This window comes from Myxocyprinus asiaticus, chromosome 12 (genome assembly GCF_019703515.2).
Source record: "Myxocyprinus asiaticus isolate MX2 ecotype Aquarium Trade chromosome 12, UBuf_Myxa_2, whole genome shotgun sequence".
Classification (NCBI taxonomy): Eukaryota; Metazoa; Chordata; class Actinopteri; order Cypriniformes; family Catostomidae; genus Myxocyprinus; species Myxocyprinus asiaticus.
The window spans coordinates 30,760,820-30,787,489 of NC_059355.1; the positions used below are offsets into that span (position 1 = coordinate 30,760,820).

The 26,670-nt window shown below is 36.8% G+C and overlaps 1 protein-coding gene and 1 pseudogene across 3 annotated transcripts in view; both read right to left on the reverse strand.

The window, feature by feature from the left end:
* LOC127448744 (microtubule-associated serine/threonine-protein kinase 2-like) overlaps positions 1-21,882 on the reverse strand; it is a 218,729-nt gene extending 196,847 nt beyond the window's left edge. For all 3 annotated transcript variants that reach the window (XM_051711552.1, XM_051711554.1, XM_051711551.1), the window contains exon 1: positions 20,961-21,882. In XM_051711552.1, coding sequence (XP_051567512.1) covers positions 20,961-21,041 — 81 coding nt within the window. In that variant the 5' untranslated portion in view covers positions 21,042-21,882. The remainder of the gene's footprint in view (positions 1-20,960) is intronic.
* Positions 21,883-24,374: 2,492 nt separating this feature from the next.
* Positions 24,375-25,052, reverse strand: LOC127448780 (transmembrane protein 69-like; annotated as a pseudogene).
* Positions 25,053-26,670: the final 1,618 nt, after the last annotated feature.

A 26,670-nucleotide genomic window follows, 5' to 3' on the forward strand; every position in this document is an offset into this window, starting at 1 on the left:
ATACTAAAAGCCACAGTTTCTAAGACATCTCTGGAAGAGAAAAGGACGCACTGAGAAATTATCTCATGAAGCCTGACATGGTGCATGGCATGCCAATATATATTTCCCATAAGACTGACACAAAGGCTAGTTGATGTGATAATTGCAAACATAAAAATGTGAAAAAGAGGTTCATGTCAAAGTGTAAACATTCTCTCTTAATGTCAATTAGTTTAAAAGGTCAATGTTTTGGACAGAGGCATGTCTTTTACCTTATCTAATTTCACAGGTTTAAGTGCAACTAAATATTTTACAAGTATTAATTCCATGTTGTGTTTTGGAATGTGCTGTGAAGATCTGCAAGCACTTCATTTGATAAAAATAATGAATGGTTTGTTGAAAAGTAATTGTTTTGTTTTCATTTTAAGTTCTGCAAATTCATTTGATTACACTGATTTTTATGATTCATGATTTTTATGATTAAATGTAATTAAACTTTAAAACACAGAATTAAAAAAAAAAATTTAAAAAAAAATGGTAAACACAGAATTTGGGAAAAAATAAAATGGAACCTGGGAAAAAATCAAACAGATTACATAGGCCCTGCATTTGTATAGGCACAAAACATTGTTCCATTCGTCTTTCCCAAGAACATGTCAAATATAGTCCAGTGTACTGTTAAAAGTATGTGAAAACAGTGATTATTTATTTATTTATTTATTCAGCTAGCAGTTGGGGTCAGCAGTTTCACACCAATCGAAACACTTGGCTGAGAGCATTACCCCCCAGTGTGATGGGACTCAGTGATCTCATCAAAGGTCATTACCAGCAGAAAAAAAAGCCCCTGAATGGGCCACTCCCCACTGTGCTTGACAGCAATGGCCTTTCACTGAGCTAATCAAAGGAAAAGTTCATAGGCAGCCAGAGCCATGAGCACAGCATCACTGTCTACAATGAATAAAGGACTCATTACAGTGGAAACACTTTTCCAAACACTGGACAATGTTCCAAGAATGAAGTTAGTTGATTACAGTAACAGAATTTAGAATTTCTAGGGGCCGAATATGCCTTGATTTTTTAACTTGAGCCAATATAAGACTATACAAGGAAAATACAGATGTGTTCTTGTAACATTTCAACATGAATTTGCTATGCGCAGTTTCAAAAAAAGTTACAAAACTTAAAACATTTAAGAGTGAAGGTGACAAAGTGGCTGCCTGGCCACTGATACTCACATCAAGCAAGGCAGCCAATTAAAACAGACAACTGCACCTTTCTGTTCATATTCTAAAGCTGTATTAGCTTTGTATTCCATTGGACTCATATTAGATGAATGAAAGGTGTGAAGGAAATGTCTCCATCTAAAGGATTTGGCTTCTCAGCCATCAGAATAACAATAGCTGTGGTGTGGTTCCTCAGTTACCTCTCCACGCCAAAGTGTACTTTGTGCATCTGCGTTGCAGATCGCTCTGCCCACAGTATGCATGACGGAAATTTCATCAAAAGCCAGTCCACGTGGCCTTACTGCGCGCCAGCCAGATTTTCTCGACTAGCAGATGCGGTATTCATCTGTGCGCATCGTCGCCACATGCGCTGGCCATTGACCACTAAAAGAGTTTCACAAAGAGGTTGTAGTCATCTGAACCCCATTTATACTGTGACTGAGATTAGCATATTAAACTGTCTTTAAATGGCTTAAATTTGAATCAAGGTAAGCACATTTTATTTTGAAATCTAATTTTTAGGAAAAACAATGTTTAAGTTGAAAAAGGTTATAAATTAAAAAAATAACTAAACTGGCACAGACATGAATAACATGGTCATTTTTGACCGTTCATCAGCTAAAAACCAGAACACGATTCTAACTTATTACTGTATAACAAAATTCTAAGCAACAGCAACACATGTAAAAGGAAGATTATCTTTCCTGAATTAGGGTGCTTTTAAAAATCGAATTGCAAAAGCAATACAATTTGAGACATCAAATTGACAGAGGCCAATGCGGTGTGACAGTGTCTGCAATATTCAAGTAGGATCAGAGACGTTTTTGTTCCGATTCCCCTCCTCCCCATCTCTATCTACCAAGGTGATTAAAAAAATTAGAAAAGAGCAACTTGAAAACCTCCACAATAATAAGAGGGCCATGGAGCGTGACACTCCAGACTTACCCCAATCTAGTGCCTTGTTGAAAACCCTGGCCATTAAATTGGATTTTATTTTGCATAAACTAATTACCATAAACTGCACATGATTATTTTCCATTCAAATGTATTTCCACATATATTATGCCCACTGGTAATAAAATATCTCTACAGTCTCATCAGTAGACCTAACTGTATAACCCTCACCATTAACTGGATTTATGAACTGTGTGGCAAAGTATCATCAATATAATGATTCAGTGCTAAATCTCACACCCATCAGTTTAATGTGATTAGCCCACAGGGGAAGTTATTTGGTCCTAAAAATTTGTACAAAGTTTTAGAGTAAATATGGTTGAAACTGCTAGGGACTTGCATTTTTTTCAATGTCATGTCATTAGTCTATTCTGTGCAAAATCGGTGCACAATCCACATAGAAAAGGTCTATTTTCATTACAGCTCAAAAATTAGCTATATCGGCCACCATATCGGTAATTGGTGAATTTTCCCCCTCTACTGATTTTCAGTATCGGTCTCAAAAATCCCATATCTGTCGGTCTCTAATCTATATATTTTTAAATGTGATATAGGATGAGACAATACCATTTATATCGATATAGTCTGATGTTGCGTTACATAACCAGTTTCTTCCATAAAGCCGTGTCAGTGTTTGAATCTCTCTTACACTCTCCGCACAACCCCACCCCCACTCGCTCAAGTTCTCCTGCAACATGGAGAGAGACACAGCGCTGGTTCACACTGCCGAAGGAGACCTGGTTAGTAAAAATGAAAACAAAAGTTAAATTATTTGGAGATGGTTTGGATTTAAAAGATCAGATGAGCAACAAAACAGCTGCACACCGTTTGACTGACAGGCAGCTTGTGTGTGTGTGTGGCGTGCTTTACAAGCGAGTGTGCTCCGAGAACGCTCGTGCCTGAACGGTTAAATACATTTCAAAATTCCGCCAAAATGTCCGTCTTGGAGAGGTGTTCATGTAAAAACATAGAGTTATGTTTAAAGAGAACGTAAACACTGGGGGAAAAGCTGATTTGTACTAAATGTACTACTTGTAAGTTTAAGTGTATCCTAATAGACATGCCGCTGTCTAGTGTATCCTTAATATTAATCAAACAACAATAACAAGAAAACAACAAAACCACTCACTGCTCTTGGCTGGATAATTTTACTTGTATAATTCTAGTATAAATGTATTTATGTATTATTCATACAGGGAAGACCAGTAGTTTGTCAAATTCATTCTGAATGTTTAACTGAATACTTGATACTGTTCATTTTTTTAAAAGCTGTTAAAAAGCTCTGTTTTCTTAATTTGTATTTTTTTTTTCTATAGTTTTTTGTGAACTTTTTGATGGAGGCTTTTAGAGGTCGACCGATAGTGGATTTTACCGATACCGATAACTAAGTTGGGCAGCACCTGCCGATAACCGATTAATCAACCGATAGTTTTTAAAATTGATAATGAACGAAAAAATAATTCAAAGTAAAATAGTGCTGAGCTTTATTACAAAAATAACAGTACTGACTGAACCATGAAAGTGTACTGCACTTTTTTAAATGAAATAAATATATAAATATTAAAATATATGAACTAATATTCACATTTTTAAGTCAGCCGATTTTTAAATTGACGTTGTTTCCTTAGTCCAAAAGAGGGCACAATAAATACATAAACCATACAGCACCATTATATTATTGCATAGAACATTCCGATCCTGGCTGTTAAAAAAGAGCATTTCATTTTCAACTAATGTGCATAAAATAAATAAATAAAAAGTTTTAGTCAGTCCATATTCTCAATTGTTAAGTCAAAAGTAAAATGGAGGGGACGCTTCAACAGGCAGTTCACAAGGTGTTACACTTGCACAGATGCTACAGTATACAACCCCAGACTCAAGCGAAATAGCACATTGTTTTTATTCAGTACAGTTGTATGTAGAGTAGCAATATATTCAGCTATTCGGCTAAACTCAGACTATAAGCCCAGGCCAGGGGCTGTTCATACAGATGGAACACAACAGACTGGAACAGAACACGAGGATCTCGAGACACACATTTCCAAGTTAAACATATTTCCTGACAAAGCATTTAAACCACTCATTGCGTAATCTGAGAAACTCTTATAAGAGAGCAAGACGCAATGGCCAAAGACCTCCACCAACTGTAAGGGGCTGTTCACAGCGAGCACTTTTGCAACCATCCATTGGTTTTTCTATAAAAACGCATGCTAGACGAACGTCTTTGTTTCCCTTTGTTTTTGTTTATTCAGCGTCTTGTGCAGGAGCGCTGTTTATAGATGCTGTGTCTAATTAAAAAGAACTTTAAAAAGCATCGAGACACCAGCTAAAATTTAATTCTTGCGCTAAAAAGGCTAGACACAGCACAACAATGTGATCGATCTGAAGTCATCGTATTACAGTGAGGATAAAAAAACAAATTGAAATCAGATGCTTTTCTGATTTGTTTATACATTTCTCTCAGCTACATGAAGATATTAATTTGCTTTCTCACATCACTTGCTTTAAATATGAAACTTAGCTGACTAACGAATGCATAAACGTGACCAGCTGGATATAAACTAATGCAAATAGATAGTAATAGATGGTAACAATCGTGACATTTAAACATTTGGGTAGGACTTGCGTGTATTTTTGTCACAGTGTTCTAACCACTTGAGGTTAGCTTTAATGTTAGAGTCCTCTCAGCCTTGTCAGCAATCATACTGCTGTTCTCTACTAATGTAGCATCTAGTCAACAAATCCATTACTTTATAATAATATGACAACATGTACTGTAGTGTACTGTATACATACCTTTTCGTTGTTGATGTTTTAAATCCACATCTGAACAGTTCAGCTCCATGAAGAGTGTAGTCTCATGTGTCAAAACAAACACCACAACAAGGCATCAGTGAAGTGGTTTTTATTTCGCCTCTAGAGGCCGCTCTCATACTGTATAACGACAGTGGACCCTTCCCAGCCATTCCAGCACTGGAAGCATCAGGGAAAAACTATCGGTGTGGATTTTTGCAGATAACCGATAGTTCCAGAAATCTGTTATCGGTGCCGATTAATCGGCAAAACCAATATATCTGTCGACCTTTAGAGGCTTTCTTTTATTTGACTACCGCGCGTACTTTTAACATAAAATAACCTCCATGCAGTATGTATTAAACTCCGTTCTGCTGCTGCAACCCCAGCCACAAAGCCTTCACAGCCCGAAAAGTCTTCTGCCCCAAAACAAAGCGTGATGCAAGCTTCATTTACCATCTCACATGTGGCTTTGACTTACAACTGAACTTTTAGCTGACTTTGTAGAACATACTGAGATATATATTGTGTATCACCATTCAGCCTAAAAATACAGAGATATGATTTTTGGTCCATATTGCTCAGCCCTATCACTGACCAACTCTAATGAGCCTTGGCACGAAAATGAGGCCTCTTGAAAAGGCATAGCCACTGGTGGAGATTTTAATCTACACATTTGCAGTTATCCAGTTTAATGTCAGGTAAGGTTGATGTACACAGAAAATGGGAATGCTTTCAGTGTGAATGTGTGTGGTTCACCTTGTTATTAATGTTCATTTGTTTTGTACACAAACATCAAACTATCTAATTCCATCTGAGCAGCCAATGTATGCAGAAATGTGTGTGTATGTGTGTTTGGTTACACAGAATTCAAACAGGAGGAGACTATTAGACTAACGCCTACATAAACTAACACGGTCAATGAAGCATACATTTTTTCCTCCCAATACCACTATTACTGCAAGTCAGGCAGCGCCAAGAATTGTTTTAACCCCAAACCCTGGCATAAATCCCAGCTTGCTGGTAGTGATGATGTACACACTCCAGCTTTCTCAGAGAGCACACTCTGTCTTCAAACTATGCTATGGATGAAAGAAACGGTTACATAATTTAATAAAACATCAGTAAAGCAAATTAATTAAAAACTAAATGCTGATTTGAAGTCTCTCACATCTAACATCTTGTGCAGTAAGTGCTGTGCTTTCAAGACATTGTGTCAAGTTAAAAGTAGTTATACTTTGAAAATCACCTCTCATTCCAATGCACTCCGCTGTTAAAGAATGTGTCCTGCGTGAGTGACCCCTTATGATGAGAGTATAAGAGGGATTTGGAGAAATGTGGAAAAGACACAAAAAACTAAGAATGGGACAATATATCTAATTTAAATATATCACGAACCAAAAAAATTACAAACCATATTGAGGTAAAACTCAATATTTCAAAACTTGAAACACTATTTCTGTGCATGTGATCATAAATGAAATGACCCGTCAAACATCATAATCTCTCTATCATTTGATTTCACCCCAGCTGCACTTTTGTTCTATACTGTTTACAGAGTTAAGAGTCGTAACTCTATGACTAATTTCACTGATGATTAAACGAAAATTTTGGAGTTGACTAGTCGACTAGTCTAAAAGACTACCAACCTTCAGAAAACAGTCAAAAAAATGTGTTTATGTGACCCGATTAAAATAGAGGTCGACTGACAGTGGATTTTACTGATACCGATAACTAAGTTGGGCAGTACCTGCCGATAACCGATTAATCAACCGATAGTTTTTAAAATTGATACTGAATGAAAAAATAACACTCATATTAAAAGTGTTCAACTTTATTACAAAAATAAACTGTACTGACTGAACCATGAAAATGTACTTCTTTAAATGAAATAAATATATAATAATGAATATATATGAATTAATATTCTAATTTTTAAATCAGCTGATTTTTAAATTGACATTGTTTCCTTAGTCCACAAGAGGGCACAATAAATACATAAACCATTCAGCACCGTAGAACATTATTGCATAGAACATTCCTATCCTGGCTGTTAAAAAAGAGCATTTCATTTTCAACTAATGTGCATAAAATAAATAAATGAAAAGTTTTAGTCAGTCCATATTCTCAAATGTTAAGTCAAAAGTAAAATGAGGGGGGAACACTTCAATAGACAGTTCATATGGTGTTACACTTGCACTGATTCCTACTACTACAATCTCGAGCTTCATAATAACAGCGAAATAGCACATTGTTTTTTATTCAGTACAATTGTATGTAGAGTAGCAATATTCACAGATAGTAGTGGTATTCAGCTAAACTCGGTGGTGAAGCGGCCCAATAGAGCAACCCTAAAAGCCTGTTCTAAACAGAATTCACCAAGTAAAAGTTACTTAACATTTTAACACAGTTAAACTGTTGAAAATAATTAAAAGGTAGGCTCAGCCAAATCTATGAGAGAGAAAAAAGCGCTGAAAAGTTGCGCGTATTTCACGACGTGCAGTTCTGCATTAGCCATTGATCTAATATGAACGTTAACTAATAATAGTTACGATGTAAAAAAATAGCTATAGGATAGAAAAAATAGGCCTGTGATGTAGCCTACAATAAACCTAATGTATTCTAAACATGACGTGCACACAGAAAAAAGATGGTTTAAGCCGCAGTCGGCACCTCGTTGAAAATAGCCTTCTTAATCAGCAGATTAAAAAAATGGCATACCTAGCCTAAAACAGTCATGTTCTAGGCTACTTACTCAAAAGCATACCTTTTTTGAATAGCAAAATTAACACATCAACATGGTCTGGTGAAAGACGGGACTTGGCTCACCTGAGGCGGCTATCCTGCGCTTGAAAAGCCCACTCGGCGGGAAAATAACTTACAAGCACGCACAGATTTAAAGAAGACTCAAATTTACAAACATCCGACTTTCAAGCAAACGTTTCAGAAATTCGCTTCCTGCACCACCATCAAGTGATTTCATTGCTACTTTGCGGAGTTTTCTTGTCTAGCGAGATGACATTTTCCTGCGCGCACCACGAGCGAGAGGTAAGAAGCACATGCAGCCTGAGGTGAAATAAAATTTTCTATCTGCTCCAGATATCCTCTTTTTTAAATAATATTTGTATTATTAATTCTATTTAAAATGTGTACCATTAATATGACAGTAATTTAAAGGCAGCCTCTGTAAAAATATAAAGCCAAACGTAAATGTGTAAAAATGTTGATCAGTTTAATGGAGAAAAATATTAATCGACTAGTAATTCCAGTGTCGACTAGCAGCATCAGAACTGTTTAGTCGACTAGTCTCGCATGTCCCTAGTTCACACAAGGTCCTTGAAGTGCTTAAAGTGCCTCAGTTTGGCTTTTAGAAATGTAAGAACTAGAATACCTGGAAAATCGTCTTGTTTTGTTGAAGTGTTTGATATTAAAACTGATAATTTCTTCCATGTAATGTGTGTCCATCACTCCACGTTCACTGACTAATGTGACTTTTAATATCCTCTCTGTTCTTTAAAGTCAGAAAACAAAGTAAAAGAAATCTAAATTTCAATCACAAATAGCACTGTTCCACAAAAAAACCAAGACTTCTCTCTCGTTAATGAATGAACAGAAACACCTGTGCAAGTCTGTGAGATGCACATTAAACTCTTAAAGTGACAGTACCACTAGGTGCTTGTTATTGAAATGAATATAAACTTAGCGTTATTGCTTGTACATTGTACACATTATTTCAAACATTGACAGCTCATATCATTATTATATATATAATTTCAAGAAATAATATTAATTGATAGAATGTTGAATTTTTATACTTTTAAAAAGTTAAAATGTGATTATAATAATCAAGATATATAAATAATTATAAAATTAAACATTTTCACATACTTTTTCAGGACAGGTTCTGTTCAGTTCTACTGCTTGTTCTGCACCTGATCAGCCTAAATATAGTCCACTATTTCTGAATAAAAATCTTTTCTTACAGTGAAAGGTATATGCGAAATTCCATTATTTAGACTTTGAGCATTTAAATTGTGTTTTGAAGAACTTTATATTGATAAGAAATTATAATGTACATTTTGCGCAAGCATTTTTCAAAAAATAAACAAAATTTTCTAGCATACTTTTTCATTTAAATATTATCGAATCGAGATAATATAGAATCGTGAACCTCATCGTATATCAAACTGAATCATGAGATAACCATATTGTCGCATTCCTACAAAAACACTAGATGCTTTATTTTTTTTATTCTTTCCACTGGTTTGCTGTTTGCATATTCTGAGGTTTAAAGCAGAGCTGGCCTGGAACTGCGCAGTGCATAGTCAGTCAGTTAGCTTATCGTTTCTGCATCATTACACTCCCATTTTCCGTGGACAGCATCAATTCCAGCCTTGTCAGAACCACTCTAAAACGCAGTCACAATCAATACCATTTTGCAAACCTAAACACACAAGCATTGTCAATTGTGGCACATTTTTTCAAAAAAGCAAGAAAATATTAAAACTTCAGGAGAGAAAAAGCCAAATGCTTCAGCCATAAGCCTCTTCCTCTAAATCTGATAGATGAATATTATAGCACTCATTAGATAAAAACAAAATACCATTAACAAAATTTAAACCAAAAAGTGTGTTTGATTTTTAAATATATATATATATATATATATATATATATATATATATATATATATATATATATATATATATATATATATATATATGCACAAATTTCTGAGGTTGAAATAAATTGAGTTTTTTGATGGTATATTACTTAAATACAAAAAAGACATCTAAATAATGCAATAATTGGTGTTAAACAACAGATAAATCATTAGTAGTGATGCACCAATACCACTTTTTCTCTTCCGATTCCGATACAAAAATCTCAGTATCAGCCGATACAGATCCCAAGCCGATACCAGTGTTTTTTTGTTTTTGTTTTTTTTTTGGCATAATCAGTTCAGAATATCTTTACATTATTGTGTGGAACTAATTGGGTGTACTCTTTAATATGTAAAGAAACACAAACCTCTAACTACACATTATTTCAATATAAATGTATAGCTTATTAAGAAACACTTTATTATTAATTAGTATACTGGATAATATAGCAGCAAAATTAACAGTAATTCCAGTCTTCAAGTCTTCAGTAGAAAAGAAACCATTGTTTTATTTTTATTTATTTTTTCAACTTGCATCTGGACTTTAAAGGAATCTTTAAAGATTTTTTTTTTGTGTTCAATTTAGTTGTAAGACATCAGTCCACTTTTCATTCACACAGTTATTTTTTGGAACCCATTCAACTTAAATATTGTTATAAATTGTAAACTAATACTAATGATGACAATAATAATAATAATAATAATAAATTGCTATTATATTATTATTATTGACTTTTAATTTTAAATACAACAGTAATATATTCAAATCGTGCACTTTTTAAACCCTCACGCTTTTATTTTGACATTCTAAACTCTCCAGGAAGTCCTGTGTGTGTCTGTTTGTAGGCAAGTTCACAGTAGTTTAATTCGCTTCTTATTCAAATTCTGGTAAAATGCACCTCTGGTGCCGTCCTAAATGCATATTATAAGTGAACCGAACTATTGAGCATCTACATCTGAGATGCTGTTCTTGAGTAGCATTCAAATATTGTGCACCGCTGTGAAGGCTAAAAATAGCCGCAAGCGCATCACCAGCCTGTGCGTGAGTATCGGAGTATAGGATCGGTGCATCCCTAATAATTAATCACAACATAAAAAAATTACAATACAAGTCTTATTGTAACACAAGTATTGTAATATATTGTATAGTGAAAACCCAATACATTATTGAACTGATTTCTGAGCACTAAATAGCACTGTAAAAACTCATTTCTCTTCCACTGTCTGATTATAAACTATGGCCATTCCCCTATGCATAAAGCATTAGACGCCAAATATTGAGATAGTGAGGTTCAAAATATAATACTAGGTTAACACGTCTGAATCTAGCCCTGCATCTCAAAAGATGGACTAAGGCCTATTCGTGTTAATCTTAACATAACATGGACTAAGCATTGCCAAGGGTTGTAATCTAGAGGAATTTAAATAATTACACAGGGTGTGCAAATTAGAGGATGAAGGACACTGCCGACTGCCTCCAAGCGGTTTTCATCTGCCACCATCTCAAACAAAGTGTGCTCAGCCATAATAATGATGCTGCTGCATGAGCTTTTAATTTTGAGAAATGAATGATAACAGAATTGTGGAAAGCTTAATAGATGAGGACAGTAGAGATGAGAGCAGAAAGAATAAGAAGGGAAAGTAAAGGAAATAGGAAAAACAAGAAAAAAACACCATGGATACCTGTACAAAGATTTCTTTGGCATTTAAACTGCCTCCTGTAGATCAAAGTCCATTAAGATCTGCAACATACCATGGTGATTTATATATTTCTGGGTCACAAATGGCATTATTTAGAGGGCTCTAAGGCAAGCTAGATGGGAGGTCAAGTTGCCTCTGGCAACACAAAAAGAATTTGGCTACCTATTAACAAATGACCTTCCACCTTAACTAATTATGGACATGAAAAGTCTTCAGCCACTTTTCCTCCACTGGGACGAACAGTTCTTAATGCAAAACTGTTCCGTTCTGTGCCGATACGGGCCAGTTGGTACGGTTATGTGTTCCTTTCCACTGTGGTGCTGCAAAATCAGAATTAGAATGTACGTAACAAACATGTCAGTTGGCGACGGTGTGAGAGGTAATCATTGGAGCGAGCGCGCTACAGAGGAGTTTTTATTCCAGTTTTTAGGACTCCTTTTTTCCTTGGTTTTTACTCTGCTAAAGCACAAGACAAACACAGCCCACACACAGCAAGGTAAAAGTTCCCAGACTAGCTAAAAAGGACATATGTTGACAAAATATTATATGGGTAATATATTGATTTATTATATGAGTTTTAATGAGCTAGCTTGCATAATCTACAGTTCCTCCCAGACAAAAAAGCATGTAGAAAAATAATGTGCTGTACTAGTTTATCCTTATAAAATCATGAAGATACACTAAACATACACTAATTTGTATTAACTTGTATGAACTTCAGCCAAATATAAGCTAAATTGGCTAGCAACCTAGAAACAACTGTCACCTTGGCGTTGGCAAATTGAAAATCGTAAGTCACCATGAACTAAAGACATTCCACTAGCACCGTTAAGCACAGTTAGCTAATCTTGGCAAGAAATCTGGGCTGAGAACAGATTATAATCGTTCCACGCCGAACTGTGCTCAAGTGGAAATGCTAATGAAACCGTTCCTCAGCGTGCTCAGAACCATTCGGCCTGATGGTGGAAAAACGCTTTTAGTTCCAATATTTACTGTGGCAGCATTCTAGTAAGTGAATATTATATATATATATATATATATATATATATACACACACATACACATACTACTAGAGGTGTGACGATACACTTAGCTCACGAGACGAGACGATACACGATACTGGGTTCACCAGAACGAGACGGGACGATATTTTAACACAATATACACTACCGGTCAAAAGTTTTTAAACACTTATTCTTTATTATAATTTTTCTTCACATTTTAGAATAATAGTGAAGTCATCAAAACTACGGAATAACATAAATGGAACTATGGGAATTATGTTGTGACTAAACAAAATCCAAAATAAATCAAAACTGTGTTATATTTTAGCATCTTAAAAGTAGTCACCCTTTGCCTAGAATTTGCTGACATGTACTCTTGACATTTTCTCAACCAACTTCTTGAGGTATCACCCTGGGATGCTTTTTAAACAGTATTGAAGGAGTTCCCATCTATGTTGGGCACTTATTGGCTGCTTTTCTTTATTATTTGGTCCAAGTCATCCATTTCAAAAACCTTTTTTTTAAAATAAAATTTTAGTTTTGTAATTAAATAAATTAATATTTTGGCACAATTATATTTTTGTCTACAAAACTAATTTCAAACATTTAAGCATACGCCTTCAGACCAAAAGATTTTTAAACTCATGAGAAACATTTCAGGCAATGACCCCAAACTTTTGAATGGTAGTATGTATATTATATGTACACACACACACACACACACACACACACACACACGCACGCACATATATATACAGTAAATATACACAGTATATTAGCATTTGCTTTAAGACAAGGAAAAATCTGACTCAAATTGCTCTTTGCACTTTACTTAAAAATACTGAACCACTCCCCTCTCTAGTGACTGGTGGAACAGCCATAGTGCTTTTCACTGCATTAAAACAGCTGTTTTATGACATGTTATAGTACAAACACAGGCTCCTGCTTGTAGCATTCCTCTGCCTTCTCTGACCTACGTTATTCTCCAGTGCTACACCTGCCACAGAGGCACAGTAACTCCAGCCTTTCTATGCCCTCAGGCTGGCCTGTCAACAACAGCACCACCAGTGCTGTCCCGTAAGCTGACGGCACTGCCACAAGTAATGACACTGCACTTGTGATTATTTTCTATTGATTTACATGCCATGTCTTGATTTGCTAAACCAGTTCTAAAACTATAAACTAAATGGTGTCAGATCTGCACCACCAAACAGAATTGCAAAAGTCTTAAAAAAAAGGTGCACTGAACACTTCTCCATCTGCAATTTGTCAACAAACAGTCCAGCCCCAAACTCATGCTGTTGGTTGAGCTAAAGTTGCTGTGTTGGGCTGCTCAAACAAACAGAACAATGTTTACAATGTTCAGGGGAATCAACCTACAAATGGCATTCTTACAGTCTCTGCATATTAAGATAGCATATGTGAAAATACTTTAACATCCCAAAAATAACACACTTTACCTTTAAGTCATCAAAAAGACATCTGATTGGTTGGGTTCTTTTGTTCATTGATCTCATTCAACATATCTTAAACAACTGCAGGGTACAAAGAGGTGTTGTGTGATGCATTTTTGATTGGCCAGTGGAGCAAAGTCGTGCAGTAGCACGTGGATTATAAAATCTGGCATATGCCAGTGTTTCCATGGCTGATTTCACATCTGAAGAAGGATCTCAGTTTCAAGTCACACATTATCTAATGGCACTTTTCCACTGCATGTTATGGTTCGACTCAACTCGACTCTGCTCGCTTTACTTTTCTGAGCTTGCTTTTCCACTGAAGTTTAGTGCAGCCTCAACGTGGGTGGGATTATAGGCTGATCGTCATAGTTGCGTCGCCCCATCCAGCTCTCGTTGGATTCTCTCCTCGGCTACTAACGAGAGGAACGTCTGCACCTCGTTTATTGACCACGGCGTGGTTTTGCGCACAGCCATTTCTTTTTACAATTCGAAAGTCGTGTGAACAAATGATACTGCTATCACTGTTGCTAACTTTAAAACTAGTGGGTTGATGTCCCGTGTCACAAATCCAGTGACGCTGGTAGTGACAATTCTCTCTGATCAATTAGTGATCTGCAGGGTTTTGACGTCATATTTAGTATCGGCTCAGCTCGCTTGGAACCTCGACCGAGGTGGTACTAAAAAAAGTACCATGTACTATCCACAGTGGAAAACCCCCAAAAAGCGAGCAGAGTCGAGCTGAGTCGAGCCTACCGTGCAGTGGAAAAGCCCCATAATTCAGTGGTTCTCAACTGCTTTTGCTTCGGGCCCAGATTTTACATTGGAAATCAAGTGGTGATCCATCATAGTAAAAATGTAAACTGTATTTAATCTATCCTTGGTCGCATTTCCTTTTATCTTGCGTAGATTTGTTCATGGTTTTCAAGTATAAGAGCATGCATCAAGTGACATTATTTTGTTGTTGATGTCAACAAAAAAAAGCTACATGAATTTTTCTCTCCTCCCTTTTAAAAATTGAAGTGCATATTTAATTATATGAGCCCATTATTATCCTGTTTGTTTCCTAATTTCAAACATCATTCAAACAGAACATGCATGCTCCTCATTACCATGGTTAAGTCAATGTAGCTAGTCTTAAATAACAGTAATAATAATAATAATAATAATAATAATAATATAGTATTTATGAAAAAAATACTTTTGAAACTTCAACAACAACTGCCACTGTTGATATAAAAATGAGGTCTAATAGATTCTACCTATAGATTATTTCACATGAAACTATAACATTTTGTCAAAATCTTGAATTTTTTTTGTAAAGGTGATGATGTGTAATGAAAAAAAAAAAAAAAAAAAAAAAAATCGCGCATAGCACAGTGATGCTCTTTTCCTCCTCAGTGCTGTTTGGCATGTTGGGGCTGCCAACTGTTTGAGATGTTTGACTTGACTTCCTCCGTAACGGAAGGAAAGTCTCATTAGAATTTAAATGGGTCTCATCAGTAGTGGTCAAACTGATATATATCTGAGGCTGATAAATAAATATTCCTCTTTGGCCGATTTGTTTCTTGAGGGTGCTGAGAATCACATGCTTGCATGTGAAGCGGCTGAGACATGTAAACGACCAGTCACAGTTAGTTTTGTTGTTACGTGTCATCGTGTTACTACAATAATACACAAGTATGCAACACAGTGTCATTTAAACGGTCCACATATCAGAGCGGCAGCAGATGTGTTTGAGTTCATAATATTAAAGTGCTCGCCTGTTTCATTCTCCCTCTCTCTCCTCAACAATTCCCTGTAACTTTAACTGTCTTGTCTAATGATAAAAAGACAAATATAAATAAAACTAATACAATATACGTCTGCAAATATGCGCATATCTCATTTAAACAGATGTAATAAACCAACCTCACACAACTTGAGCAGATCCAGCATCCTGTGGAGCGCTCATAAATCTTCCTCTGAAGCATGTATTCTAACAGCCTCTCCTCAACAGTTCCCTGTTACTTTTAACTTACTTTTCTAATGATAAAAGCAAATATCAATAAAACATCTATTATATACTGTCTGCAACTATGCAGATATCTCGTTTAAACAAATGTAATTCATGAACCTCCAGCGTTTTCTTCCCGTCAAGCGCTCGTCTAATATCTTCCTCTGAAGCGAGTATTCTATCAGCCGGAATCAAAACTCCAGGATCAGGATAAAAAGTTCCTCTGATTCCAAATCATGACGGTCACTCTGTGACAACCCAAGCAGGCGATCCAGACCGTTTAAACGGTCAATCAAGAGATTATTGCTCACGCTGGATCCGCACGAGCACGTGAGTGCAACTTCAAAGTAAAAGCACTTCACATGTGCTATGAGTAAATGTCTTATTCAATGTGTATTGTATGTATGTGGGGATGGGGGCATGGTTGTGTGTCTGTCTGTGGGAGAGGGAGAGCGGTAAGGCTCGTCACCTGGGCTGTCATTATCATTAACACCTGTCTCTCGTTATAGTGATGGCGGAGGGAGACCTGAAAAGGCCAACAAAGCGCATCAGTCGGCAGAAAGAGAGACACCAGAGAGAGACTGTTCCTGTGTGTGCGACAAGAACTATTGACTCGTTTGGGTTGTGACCTACCAGTTGAGAAACACTTATCTAATTATATCTAATCATATTTAATCATATCAAATCTCTGTGGTACAGAGACATTACTCCTTTATGCTTTATAACTTGTGATGAGCTGAAATAGATTTTTTGCCATAATTACTGGGTTTCCATCCAAACAGCTGAATGAACTCCTTGCTTTGGAAAGAGTTGTATTTGCGGTATTAGAGCAATTGTACATCCAAGGTGTATATGATTTACTTTCTTCAGCAGAACACATCTGAAGAAAATCAGAAAAATATCTTAGCTCAGTAGGTCCTTAAAAGTTGGACCAAGTGGATGGTGATACGACTTTTGAAGCTCCAAAAAGAACAGATCGTCAGCATAAACATTATCGATACAACTCTAGCTGTTCAATTAATGTCTTCTAAAGTGACATGATTGCTTTTGGAGCGAAAAGATCAATATTTAAGTACTTTTAAACTATAATCCAATGCTTCCGGTAAGCTTTAACTCTAAATCATCGCTTCCAGTCGGCAGCGGCATACGTGTGACATAAATCGCTTTATCACATGAGAACTGAGTCACGTGCAACACAAATGGAAGAGTAGCGAGGAAGAGTTTACAAGTGAGGAGGAGGAACGCTGTACAGTAGCTTCGTTGGTTTTGGTTTAGATCTGTACTTATCTGTTTCTTTACTCACAATGGTGCGTCTGTGTGCTCATCCAGGATGTCTCAACCGAGAGGAGAATGTGAGATTACGTCCGTAACACGGCAAAGCGAATACTCTCGTGAAGTTTACCGGAAGCGCTGGATTATAGTTAAAAAGTACTTACATATTTATCTTTTTTCGCACTAAAAGCAATCATATCACATTACAACACATTATTTCAACCGCTGGAGTCATATCAATGATGTTTATGCTGAATGTCTGTGATTATTTTGAGCTTAAAAAATCGTATCACCATCTACTTGCATTTTAAGGACCTACAGAGCTAAGATATTTCTCTATTTTTCTTCAAATGTGTTCTGGTGAAGAAAGAAACTCATACACACCTGGGATATCATGATGGTGAGTTAATAATGAGAGAATTTTCATTTTTGGGTGAACTATCCCTTTAAATGCTGCCAGGAGACTTTGTAGAGTGAGTGTAATATCTCATATACTGAGGGCTGAAATGGCTGCTATGCCCATATGGCGACCAGCCTGCATATACCTGGGAGAGCCCGCACTTAAACTATTCTGGTGGATTGTGAGGACCCACTTTAATGACCAGCTGTGGGTTCAACACTTCTGAATGTCAAGGGCTATGTTCGAAAAAAAATTTGTAGTGAGGAGGAGTTGAAAGTAATATGATCACAAATGTTTAATACACACCATCGTTTTGTGAATAAACTCAATCACCTTATTGCACATTTAGAATTTTGCAATATTTAGTTACCTAAATGGTAACCCAGCATGTGATTATACAGCTGATAATTGATATTATAGCTAATATTATAAATAAAAAAACATAAATTATAATATTTTGGATGCTTAAAAATGTCATAATAAACCCCTAATCAAATGTTTTACATATTTCAGGTGAAATAAGGTATCAAAAACGTTATGATTTTTGATACCTTTGATGCCACGTTTGTAGATTTGTATAATAAATTGTAACTGTTACTAATGTTTGGAATTGCACGAATGCTTAAACCTGCATTACTTTGATTTCACAATGTACATGAACTGATCTGAGTGCGCCGCCATGCGCGTGCACACTTACTTGCTTACATGCCAAAAGGGAATTAGTCTACAGTAAAATCAACATGTTGGAACCCATTTTTCCATTATCTAACCATGTCTTATGTCAGTTCATCCCTCAAATGATCAGAAATATTTATACAAGCAAATGAAGGGATGAAAAGCTGATTTGGGTTGGGAGTTGCTTATGTAAAAGCTTACTGCACCAGTCCAAGCCATCTGTGCTGGTCAGAGATCTTTTACAATCACATGGTTCAGCGACTACCTGGGACAGGAACTTTGGAAACAAAGCTGAATCCCACAGATGCTTAGCTCACTACCATAAAGGTTGTAAATGGGAAAAACAGAACCTTTCAATAACTAAACAGCCAAACCTGTTAAGGTTTTCATTCCCATTCTGATTTACAATCAAATAGGAAGAATGGAATGTTTTGCACATGGTGAACATTTGAAATGTCCAAGCAGAGAGAGTGCAGTGGCCTAGCCAAACAAGGACTATGAGCTTACAGTAACACCCATTTTGACTATCAACTGGAATTCAATTATAAATTAAATAGGGAGATTAAAGTGATATTTCACCCAAAAATGAAAATTCTCTCATTATTTACTCACCCTCATGATATCCCAGGTGTGTATGCCTTTCTTTGTTCACCAGAACACATTTGAAGAAAAATAGAAAAATATCTTAGCTCAGTAGGACCTTAAAATACAAGTGAATGGAGATTTCTCTTTTGAAGCTGCAAAAATCACAGACAGCATAGATGTCTGTGACGAGGGCGTGGTCGGGCCGTGATGGAGCAGCTGATCAGCAGGAGAGCGAGATAAGGGGCAGCCAGAGACGCCGGCTCGAGAGAGAGAGGCGCACTTGGCCGCGTTGTGTGTCTGTTTGTGTTATTGTTTATGTTTGTTTTATGTTGAGTTTTGCATTAAAACTTTATGTTTGGGGCCTGGGAAGCTCAGCGAGTACTGAGGCTGACTACCACCCCTGGAGTCGCGAGTTGGAATCCAGGGTGTGCTGAGTGACCATACTTGACCGTAGGTATGATGTTCTTTTTGTGGAATTCTTTGTTTGATTCATGCCAGATGTAATGGGACCCTGTCTTCCAAACAGTTCCACTTTCAGCTCATCGGTCCACAGAACATTCTCCCAAAAGGTTTGAGGATTATCAATGTGTGTTTTGGCTAAATTCATAGGAGCCTTAATGTTCTTCTGGGTTAGCAGTGGTTTTCACCTCTCTTCCATGGATGCCATTTTTAGCCAGTGTCTTTCTGATAGTGGAGTCATGAACAGTGACATTTATTGATGCGAGAGAGGCCTGCAGTTCCTTGGATGCTGTCCTTGGCTTTTTTGTGACTTCCTGGATGAGTCGTCGCTGTGCTCTTGGAAGATTTTTGGAAGGTCGGACACTTCTGGGAAGGTTCACTACTGTGCCAAGTTTTCTTCATTTGGTGATAATAACACTGTGGTTCTTTGGAGTCCCAGAGCCTTTGAAATAGCTTTGTAACCCTAGGTATTTCAATCATCTTGCTCCTAATCATTTCTGGAATTTCTTTCGACCTTGGCATAGTGTGCTACTGGGTGAAACCTTTTAGCCAACTTCATGCTGCTAAAACAGTTCTATTTAGGTGTTGATTTGACTGAACAGGGCTGGCAGTAATCAGGCCTGGGTGTGTCGAGTCCAGCTGAACCCCATTAGGAATGCGGTTTTATAGATTTGGGGATTTAGTAACTAAGGGGACAAATACTTTTCACACAGGCTCAGTTGGTATTGGTTAACTTTTTTACTTAAATAAATAACATTATCATTTAAAAACTGTATTTTGTGTTTACTCATATTGCCTTTGTTTAATGTTAGATTTTGTTTGAATTTGCAACAATTTAGTATGAGATGTACACAAAAACAGAAGAAATCAGGATCTGATTGTCTCAAAAAAAAAAATCATGCCCCAGGACTTCTTGTTTTTTTACAAATGTTCACCACATTACTGCCAAGTCCCAAGTGGGTCAGGGTTGAGACAGCTCAACTCGATTTTACCACTCCCTTGATGACTTCATCTGTTGTAAAAATTATTGAAACATTGAACACTGAATCAAAACAGTCACTTGGTGAATTGTATTTCCACTTGGCTATGATAAGAGTACTATGGCCAAACTTGCCAGATTTATGGGGAGAACACAAGCCTGACCTTTGGATAGGTCAGAGACAAAGAATCTAAAACAATCCAGCAGACTGCTTATCAAAAAGGTCAGGAATGAGATCAGCCAGTGTTACATTCCAGGGAAAAAATGGATGTACGCCATACATAAATGCAATATTAGCCAAATTATGAGAAACTGTAAAATTAGAAAATACCTTCAAATCAGAAACTACTGGTATTTTTTAATCAAAATAGAAGGAATTTTGGTGGCCCAAATCAAACGTCACTAAACTAGACTTGTTTTTTTAAAAAGCATTATTTACTCATTCTGTGTGACACCTGATACACAAGCAGTGTCAGGACACAAGGAGCCAATTAAAAAAAAAATCACCTCAAGACACATTATGTGGGAAATAAACTTCACATCATGCCTTAATAGGAAATTCTTTCAAGAAATTGGTGAATGTCGTAATGTCCTTAATCCGTAAGCAACAGATCATCATAGATCCTTCATTTACAAGTCATTGTGCATATGGATGGACTGCAATGCATTGCGCTCAGCCCGCAGGGCATCTGCATCACATGCACCAGTATCCCAGTTCTATATTTGTAGTACTGTCAAACGACGCAATGAGTATGTTTTACAGTGCATTTCAAATACATGTAAATAAATGATCGACTTTCGAATCTAGTCTACCATCATCACTCACCTCTTCTTTGCCTTCAGTGCTGCTTTCCCGCTGCTCAGAGGTGCAGAGTTTCCTTTTGTTTTTGATCTCGGTTCTCTTCATTCTGCTGGATGAGGGTTGAGGAAACACTGTAGTACTATATCAATGAATCCGGGGACTGGTGCTTAATGCATTCATTTATATGGTGAAACGGATCTTGCTCAGGTACATGGCGAACAAAGCTCTCCTCAACTTTGCTCTAAATACACAAAGGCAGAATCATCGCCCTTCCGACATCAGGGTTTGTGTGTTCTCCCGACTCCTAAGTTAGAATCCGAGTTGCCATGACAGCTCTTCAGTTTTCCCTCAAATCCTGTTTTGTCTTCAGTTTTCTGTAAACTGCGTCGAGTCAACCGCTAGCTCGCTAGCTGTTTGCTGATAAAGTTTGACAACATTCAAAAATTAAACGGCTTCGGGTTTAGACAAATAAAAGGACTGTTTAGAAACAATGTGTAAATAAAATCTCCGGCCTCGTTTCTGTCAAGTTGGGGCATCAGCTCCTCAGCTTATAAAACAGGTCACCATTACACTGAATAATGCAACATTTCCAACGTGTTTGCTGCAGTTTTTAGTCAGCGGATTTTCTCTCCTCTGTAAACTAATACTTGAGCATTCCGCGGTTATTTCAGCCATAACAAAAAGCCTAAAACACATGAACTTCTCGTCCAGTCAACTGCCTGACTGGAGATATACTTTGCCGCTGAACCACAACACAGCGCGAGCTCAACTCAGTCCGTTCATCTCGGCGGGTCAGGTCTAGAGAGCGCGAGCTCTGTTTTGACACGGAACATTATATCATTCACGCGTGTAGCGCCGCTCTTCTCTTCCAATCTCACTATTCGGCAGGTGCGGGGAAAAGGCTCGGTGGCGATTGTAATTGCTGATCACAGCCGGTTCATGTCGTTGCTTTTTGGGGGGGAGGAAATCTAGCAGCTTCCTGAAGCTCGGATCAAGTGAACGGCCATCGCTGCGCTCTGAATGCTGATCTGAGTTCAGTCTCTAAGAACGAGTCTGAGCGGCAGAGTCCTGCATAAACACTAAAGCACTGATCTGGGAACGTTGTTCCTCTAGTGGTTGGAAGTAAGTGGAAATACCGTTTTTTCTGTGAGAAACGACTGCTTTGTTTTTGGTGCCATCTACCGAGCCTAAAGTAATATTACTATTTCAAGTAAACAACTTAGGACACGTTTTGCCACTTCAATACAGAATGTAACGCTTTCCTTCTCATTAAATCATTATATAAAGGGGTAGGGACAGAAAATCTGAATTCATTCAACAACCTTCATGGGAATTGAAAAATAACTTATTGATTATAATGATTGGTTTGGTGGTTTTCTAGAAGAGGTGTATGTTTTTTATGCTCTATTTTTCTATTTTCTGTAAAGCTGATTTGGAAACATTATGTACTGTAAAAAGCACTACAGAATTAAACTGAATTGAATATCATTGCCTGAAGATTACATTATTTTCATTAGTCACGTTTATATGTTCTAAACTGAGATTGGGGTGATCAGCACACATAGTCACCAGTTCTCAAAAGTTTCTTTAGAATGCAAATTAAACGTGTGTAAAATGTAATCAAAAGGGGATCATTTTCCCAGGTGGACTAAGGTGCAGTAAACTGAATTGAACTAGAGGTAGGTAGAACAATATATTGATTTATCTTTCATTCTTGACAATATTCATTCATATTTTTATCATCACTTCAATGTATAGTTTTTTTTATTTTATTTTTATTATTATTATTATATTAACAAGATTTCTAAATTGCGACTATATGAAAACGTGCCCCGCCAGCACACGTCTCCAACTTTATAGGCCTATCTTGTGAATAATAATAAAAATTGTTCCTCATTAAACTTCATCTGGTGATAAATCTCCACCTTTGACCAGCCCCAACAACTAAGTTGTGATATGCATGAAAAATATGAATCGCCAAACAACAATAGAAGAAGAATGTGGAAGTGAAAGTGGATATTCATAGTAAACATTTATTAAATATTGATCTGTTTCTCACCCACACCTATCATATCATTTCTGAAGACATGGATTTAACCACTGGAGTCGTATGGATTACTTTTATGTTGACTTTGTGATTTTTGGAGATTCAAAGTTCTAGCCACCATTCACTTGCATTGTATGGACCTACAAAGCTGAGATGTTCTTATAAAAATCTTAATTTGTGTTCTGCAGAAGAAAGAAAGTCACACACATATGGGATGAAATGAGAGTGAGTAAATGATGAGAGAATTTTCAGTTTGAGTCAACTATCCCTTTAAATCTAGAGCTTTGCAGGGGCCAATTCTCCGTCATTTCAAAATAAGAGCCACTTGTGTGTTTTGGGCTTGTTTACAGCTAAAAGTCCCACATTATGCACCAAATCTTCCTTATTTTGATTGAACAATAAACAGCATTTAAGATTCTATTCATTTTAGACTCTTGAAGCCTCTATGTCTGTGCCCGTCATGGTAAGGAAAGAATAAGAAAATGTATTAACATTCTATAAATCGATTAAAAAAAACTATAGGAAGATTAATCAGTTATCTGCTTTTCCCACCACCTTAAATATCAGTATCTGCAAAATCCACTACCGGTCCACCTCTATTCTGAACTGCTGAGCAGATGAAGTATTCATTTTAAGCCATATGGAAAGTGTGTGTCTTTAATCTGTGAAATAGTGGCGTGATGGAGGGGGAATAGGGGCACTTGAAAAACAAAGATGAAAGAAGCAGTGGGCTATTTGGAATAAATTGAATGAAGTTATATTTTGATGGCTCTAACTTGAAGGATGTTTATAGGTGAAGCATTGCTAACAAATAATGAATGTAATAAAATGTGATACACCATTAAAAGGCAAAACTATCAGTGGCATATTTTGAAGGTACAAAGTTTAGTGGTTTTGCTTTAGAATCATTAAAAAGATATAAAACTAGACAGTCAAGAGAAATAATCATGTTGAGATTTTAAGTTTTACTCATTCAAGACAATACCATTTAACATTTAACTGCTGTCTTACAATGTTTTTTTTTTTTTTAATTATCAGGAGTCTTGCTTGAGGTCTGTAAGAATGCAGTTCCATTTTTTTATTCATATTATTACTTTACAGTATGGCACAGTCAGTGATCTAAGTGACGAAGTATGCAAATTCATACTTAAAGTCTAGTCATACTAAAAATTGGAAAAATGGCCATGGTCATTTTGAATTCCCTGCTGCAAGACTACATCTGTGTGACCAATGACTATCATCAACAGGTAAATAAATGTATGTCTTTAAATGGGGAGAGAATGGCATAATATACAGAAACTTTATTTCTATATTGCCAGTGATGACAATTTTAAATCCTTTATTATCTTATAATCTGATATAGATAAACTGACATTACAAATATGAATAAATCATTGGTCTGTGAAATACACCTTCTTTGGATAAAATTGCTTAATAACAAGAGTACCCACCAAGGAGAAAACGCTACAGCTGTGAGGATAGTTCTCAGTGCTTTAAACCAGCCGGGATATGTGGACAGCAGGGACAGGACATAATGCAATGCTATTCCAAGCCCCATTATCACAAGTACAGCAGAATTTGTAATGTCATGGCTATAAAGGATTGCTACCCAAGCAATTAGAGAGGGAACCACTCTGTTGGCTAAACTAGTCAGGTTTTGCTGGACTCCTGGCAGGCAAGGCAAAGCCCCAGTGTGCCCCACCAAGAAAGGAAGCAATGGAGGCTCCATATGCAACTTTAGCAAATGCAACTTCAGGTAAATACAGCTCTGTAACATCCATAAGTAGAGGAGCTGATACAAAAGGTATGAGACCAGCTAATCCGAGAAAGAGGGCTGGATTTGGAGCTTTCTTCAGGTCTCCTCTGTCATAACAAATTAAATCAAGTTCTCTTGGTGGACTCTCTTCCGGTGGCCTTTTCTTTAGTCTCTGTGCAGACCAGTGGAAAGACTGGGTTCTTAGAGCAGCACTGGCAACATGTCTTGGTGGCAGCTGTCCATTTAAGCCTCTAGTAAACAGTGGTGAACAGTGATCAGTCTGATGCCCTAAACAGCCAGACTTGTTGGACATCTGCAGAAGGCCACTCCACTGCCTTCCCTGTTATTAAAGAGACAAACACAGATAATTTTATATATATATATATATATATATATATATATATATATATATATATATATATATATATATATATATATAAAATAGTAATAATAAAAATTACATGTAAAAAAAAGTATTTATTTATTTATTTTATTTTCTCCCCAATTTGGAATGGCCAATTTCCTTTGCACTCTAAATCCTGGTGGTGGCAAAGTGACTCGCCTCAATCAGGGTGGCAGAGGACGAATCTCAGTTGCCTCCACATCTGAGACCATCAGCCCACGCATCTTATCACGTGTCTTGTTGAGCGTGTTACTGTGGAGACATAGCACCTGTGGAGGCTTCACACTATTCTCCGCAGCATCCACACACAACTCACCACACACCCCACCAAGAGCGAACCACATTATAGCGACCAGGAGGAGGTTACCCCATGTGACTCAACCCTCCCTAGCAACCAGGCCAATTTGGTTGCTTAGGAGACCTGGCTGGAAGTTATATGTACATTTTTAAAAATATATATATAAATGTAATATTTACCAAAAAATTTAGTAAATGAAAACAAAATCATCCAAAGATTTATATATATATATATATATATATATATACTGTCAGCCAAAATTTTGGAATAATGTACAGATTTTGCTGTTTTGGAAGGAAATTGGTACTTCAGTTCACCAAAGTGGCATTCAACTGATCACAAAGTATAGTCAGGACATTACTGATGTAAAAAAAAAACAGCACCATCACTATTTGAAAAAAGTCATTTTTGATCAAATCTAGACAGGCCCCATTTCCAGCAGCCATCACTCCAACACCTTATCCTTGAGTAATCATGCTAAATTGCTAATTTGGTACTAGAAAATCACTTGCCATTATATCAAACACAGCTGAAAGCTATTTGGATCATTAAATGAAGCTTAACATTGTGTTTGTTTTTGAGCTGCCACAGTATGCAATAGACTGGCATGTCTTAAGGTCAATATTAGGTCAAAAATGGCAAAAAAGAAACAGCTTTCTCTACAAACTCATCAGTCAATCATTGTTTTCAGGAATGAAGGCTACACAATGCTTGAAATTACCAAAAAACTGAAGATTTTGTACAAAGATGTACACTACAGTCTTCAAAGACAAAAGACAACTGGCTCTAACAAGGACAGAAAGAGATGTGGAAGGCCAGATGTACAGCTAAATGAGGATATGTACATCAGAGTCTCTAGTTTGAGAAATAGACACCTCGCATGTCCTCAGCTGACAGCTTCGTTGAATTCTACCCACTCAACACCAGTTTCATGCACAACAGTAAAGAGAAGACTCAGGGGTGCAGGCCTTATGGGAGGAATTGCATAGAAAAAGCCACTTTTGAAACAGAAAAACAAAAAGAAAAGGTTTGAGTGGGCAAAGAAACAGACATTGGACAACAGACAATTGGAAAAGAGTGTTATGGATCTTAAACCCATTAAGCTTTTGTGGGATCAGCTAGACTGTAAGGTGCGTGAGAAGTTATCGACAAGACAGCCACATCTATGGCAAGTGCTACAGGAAGTGTGGGGTGAAATGTCACCTGAGTATCTGGACAAACTGACAGCTA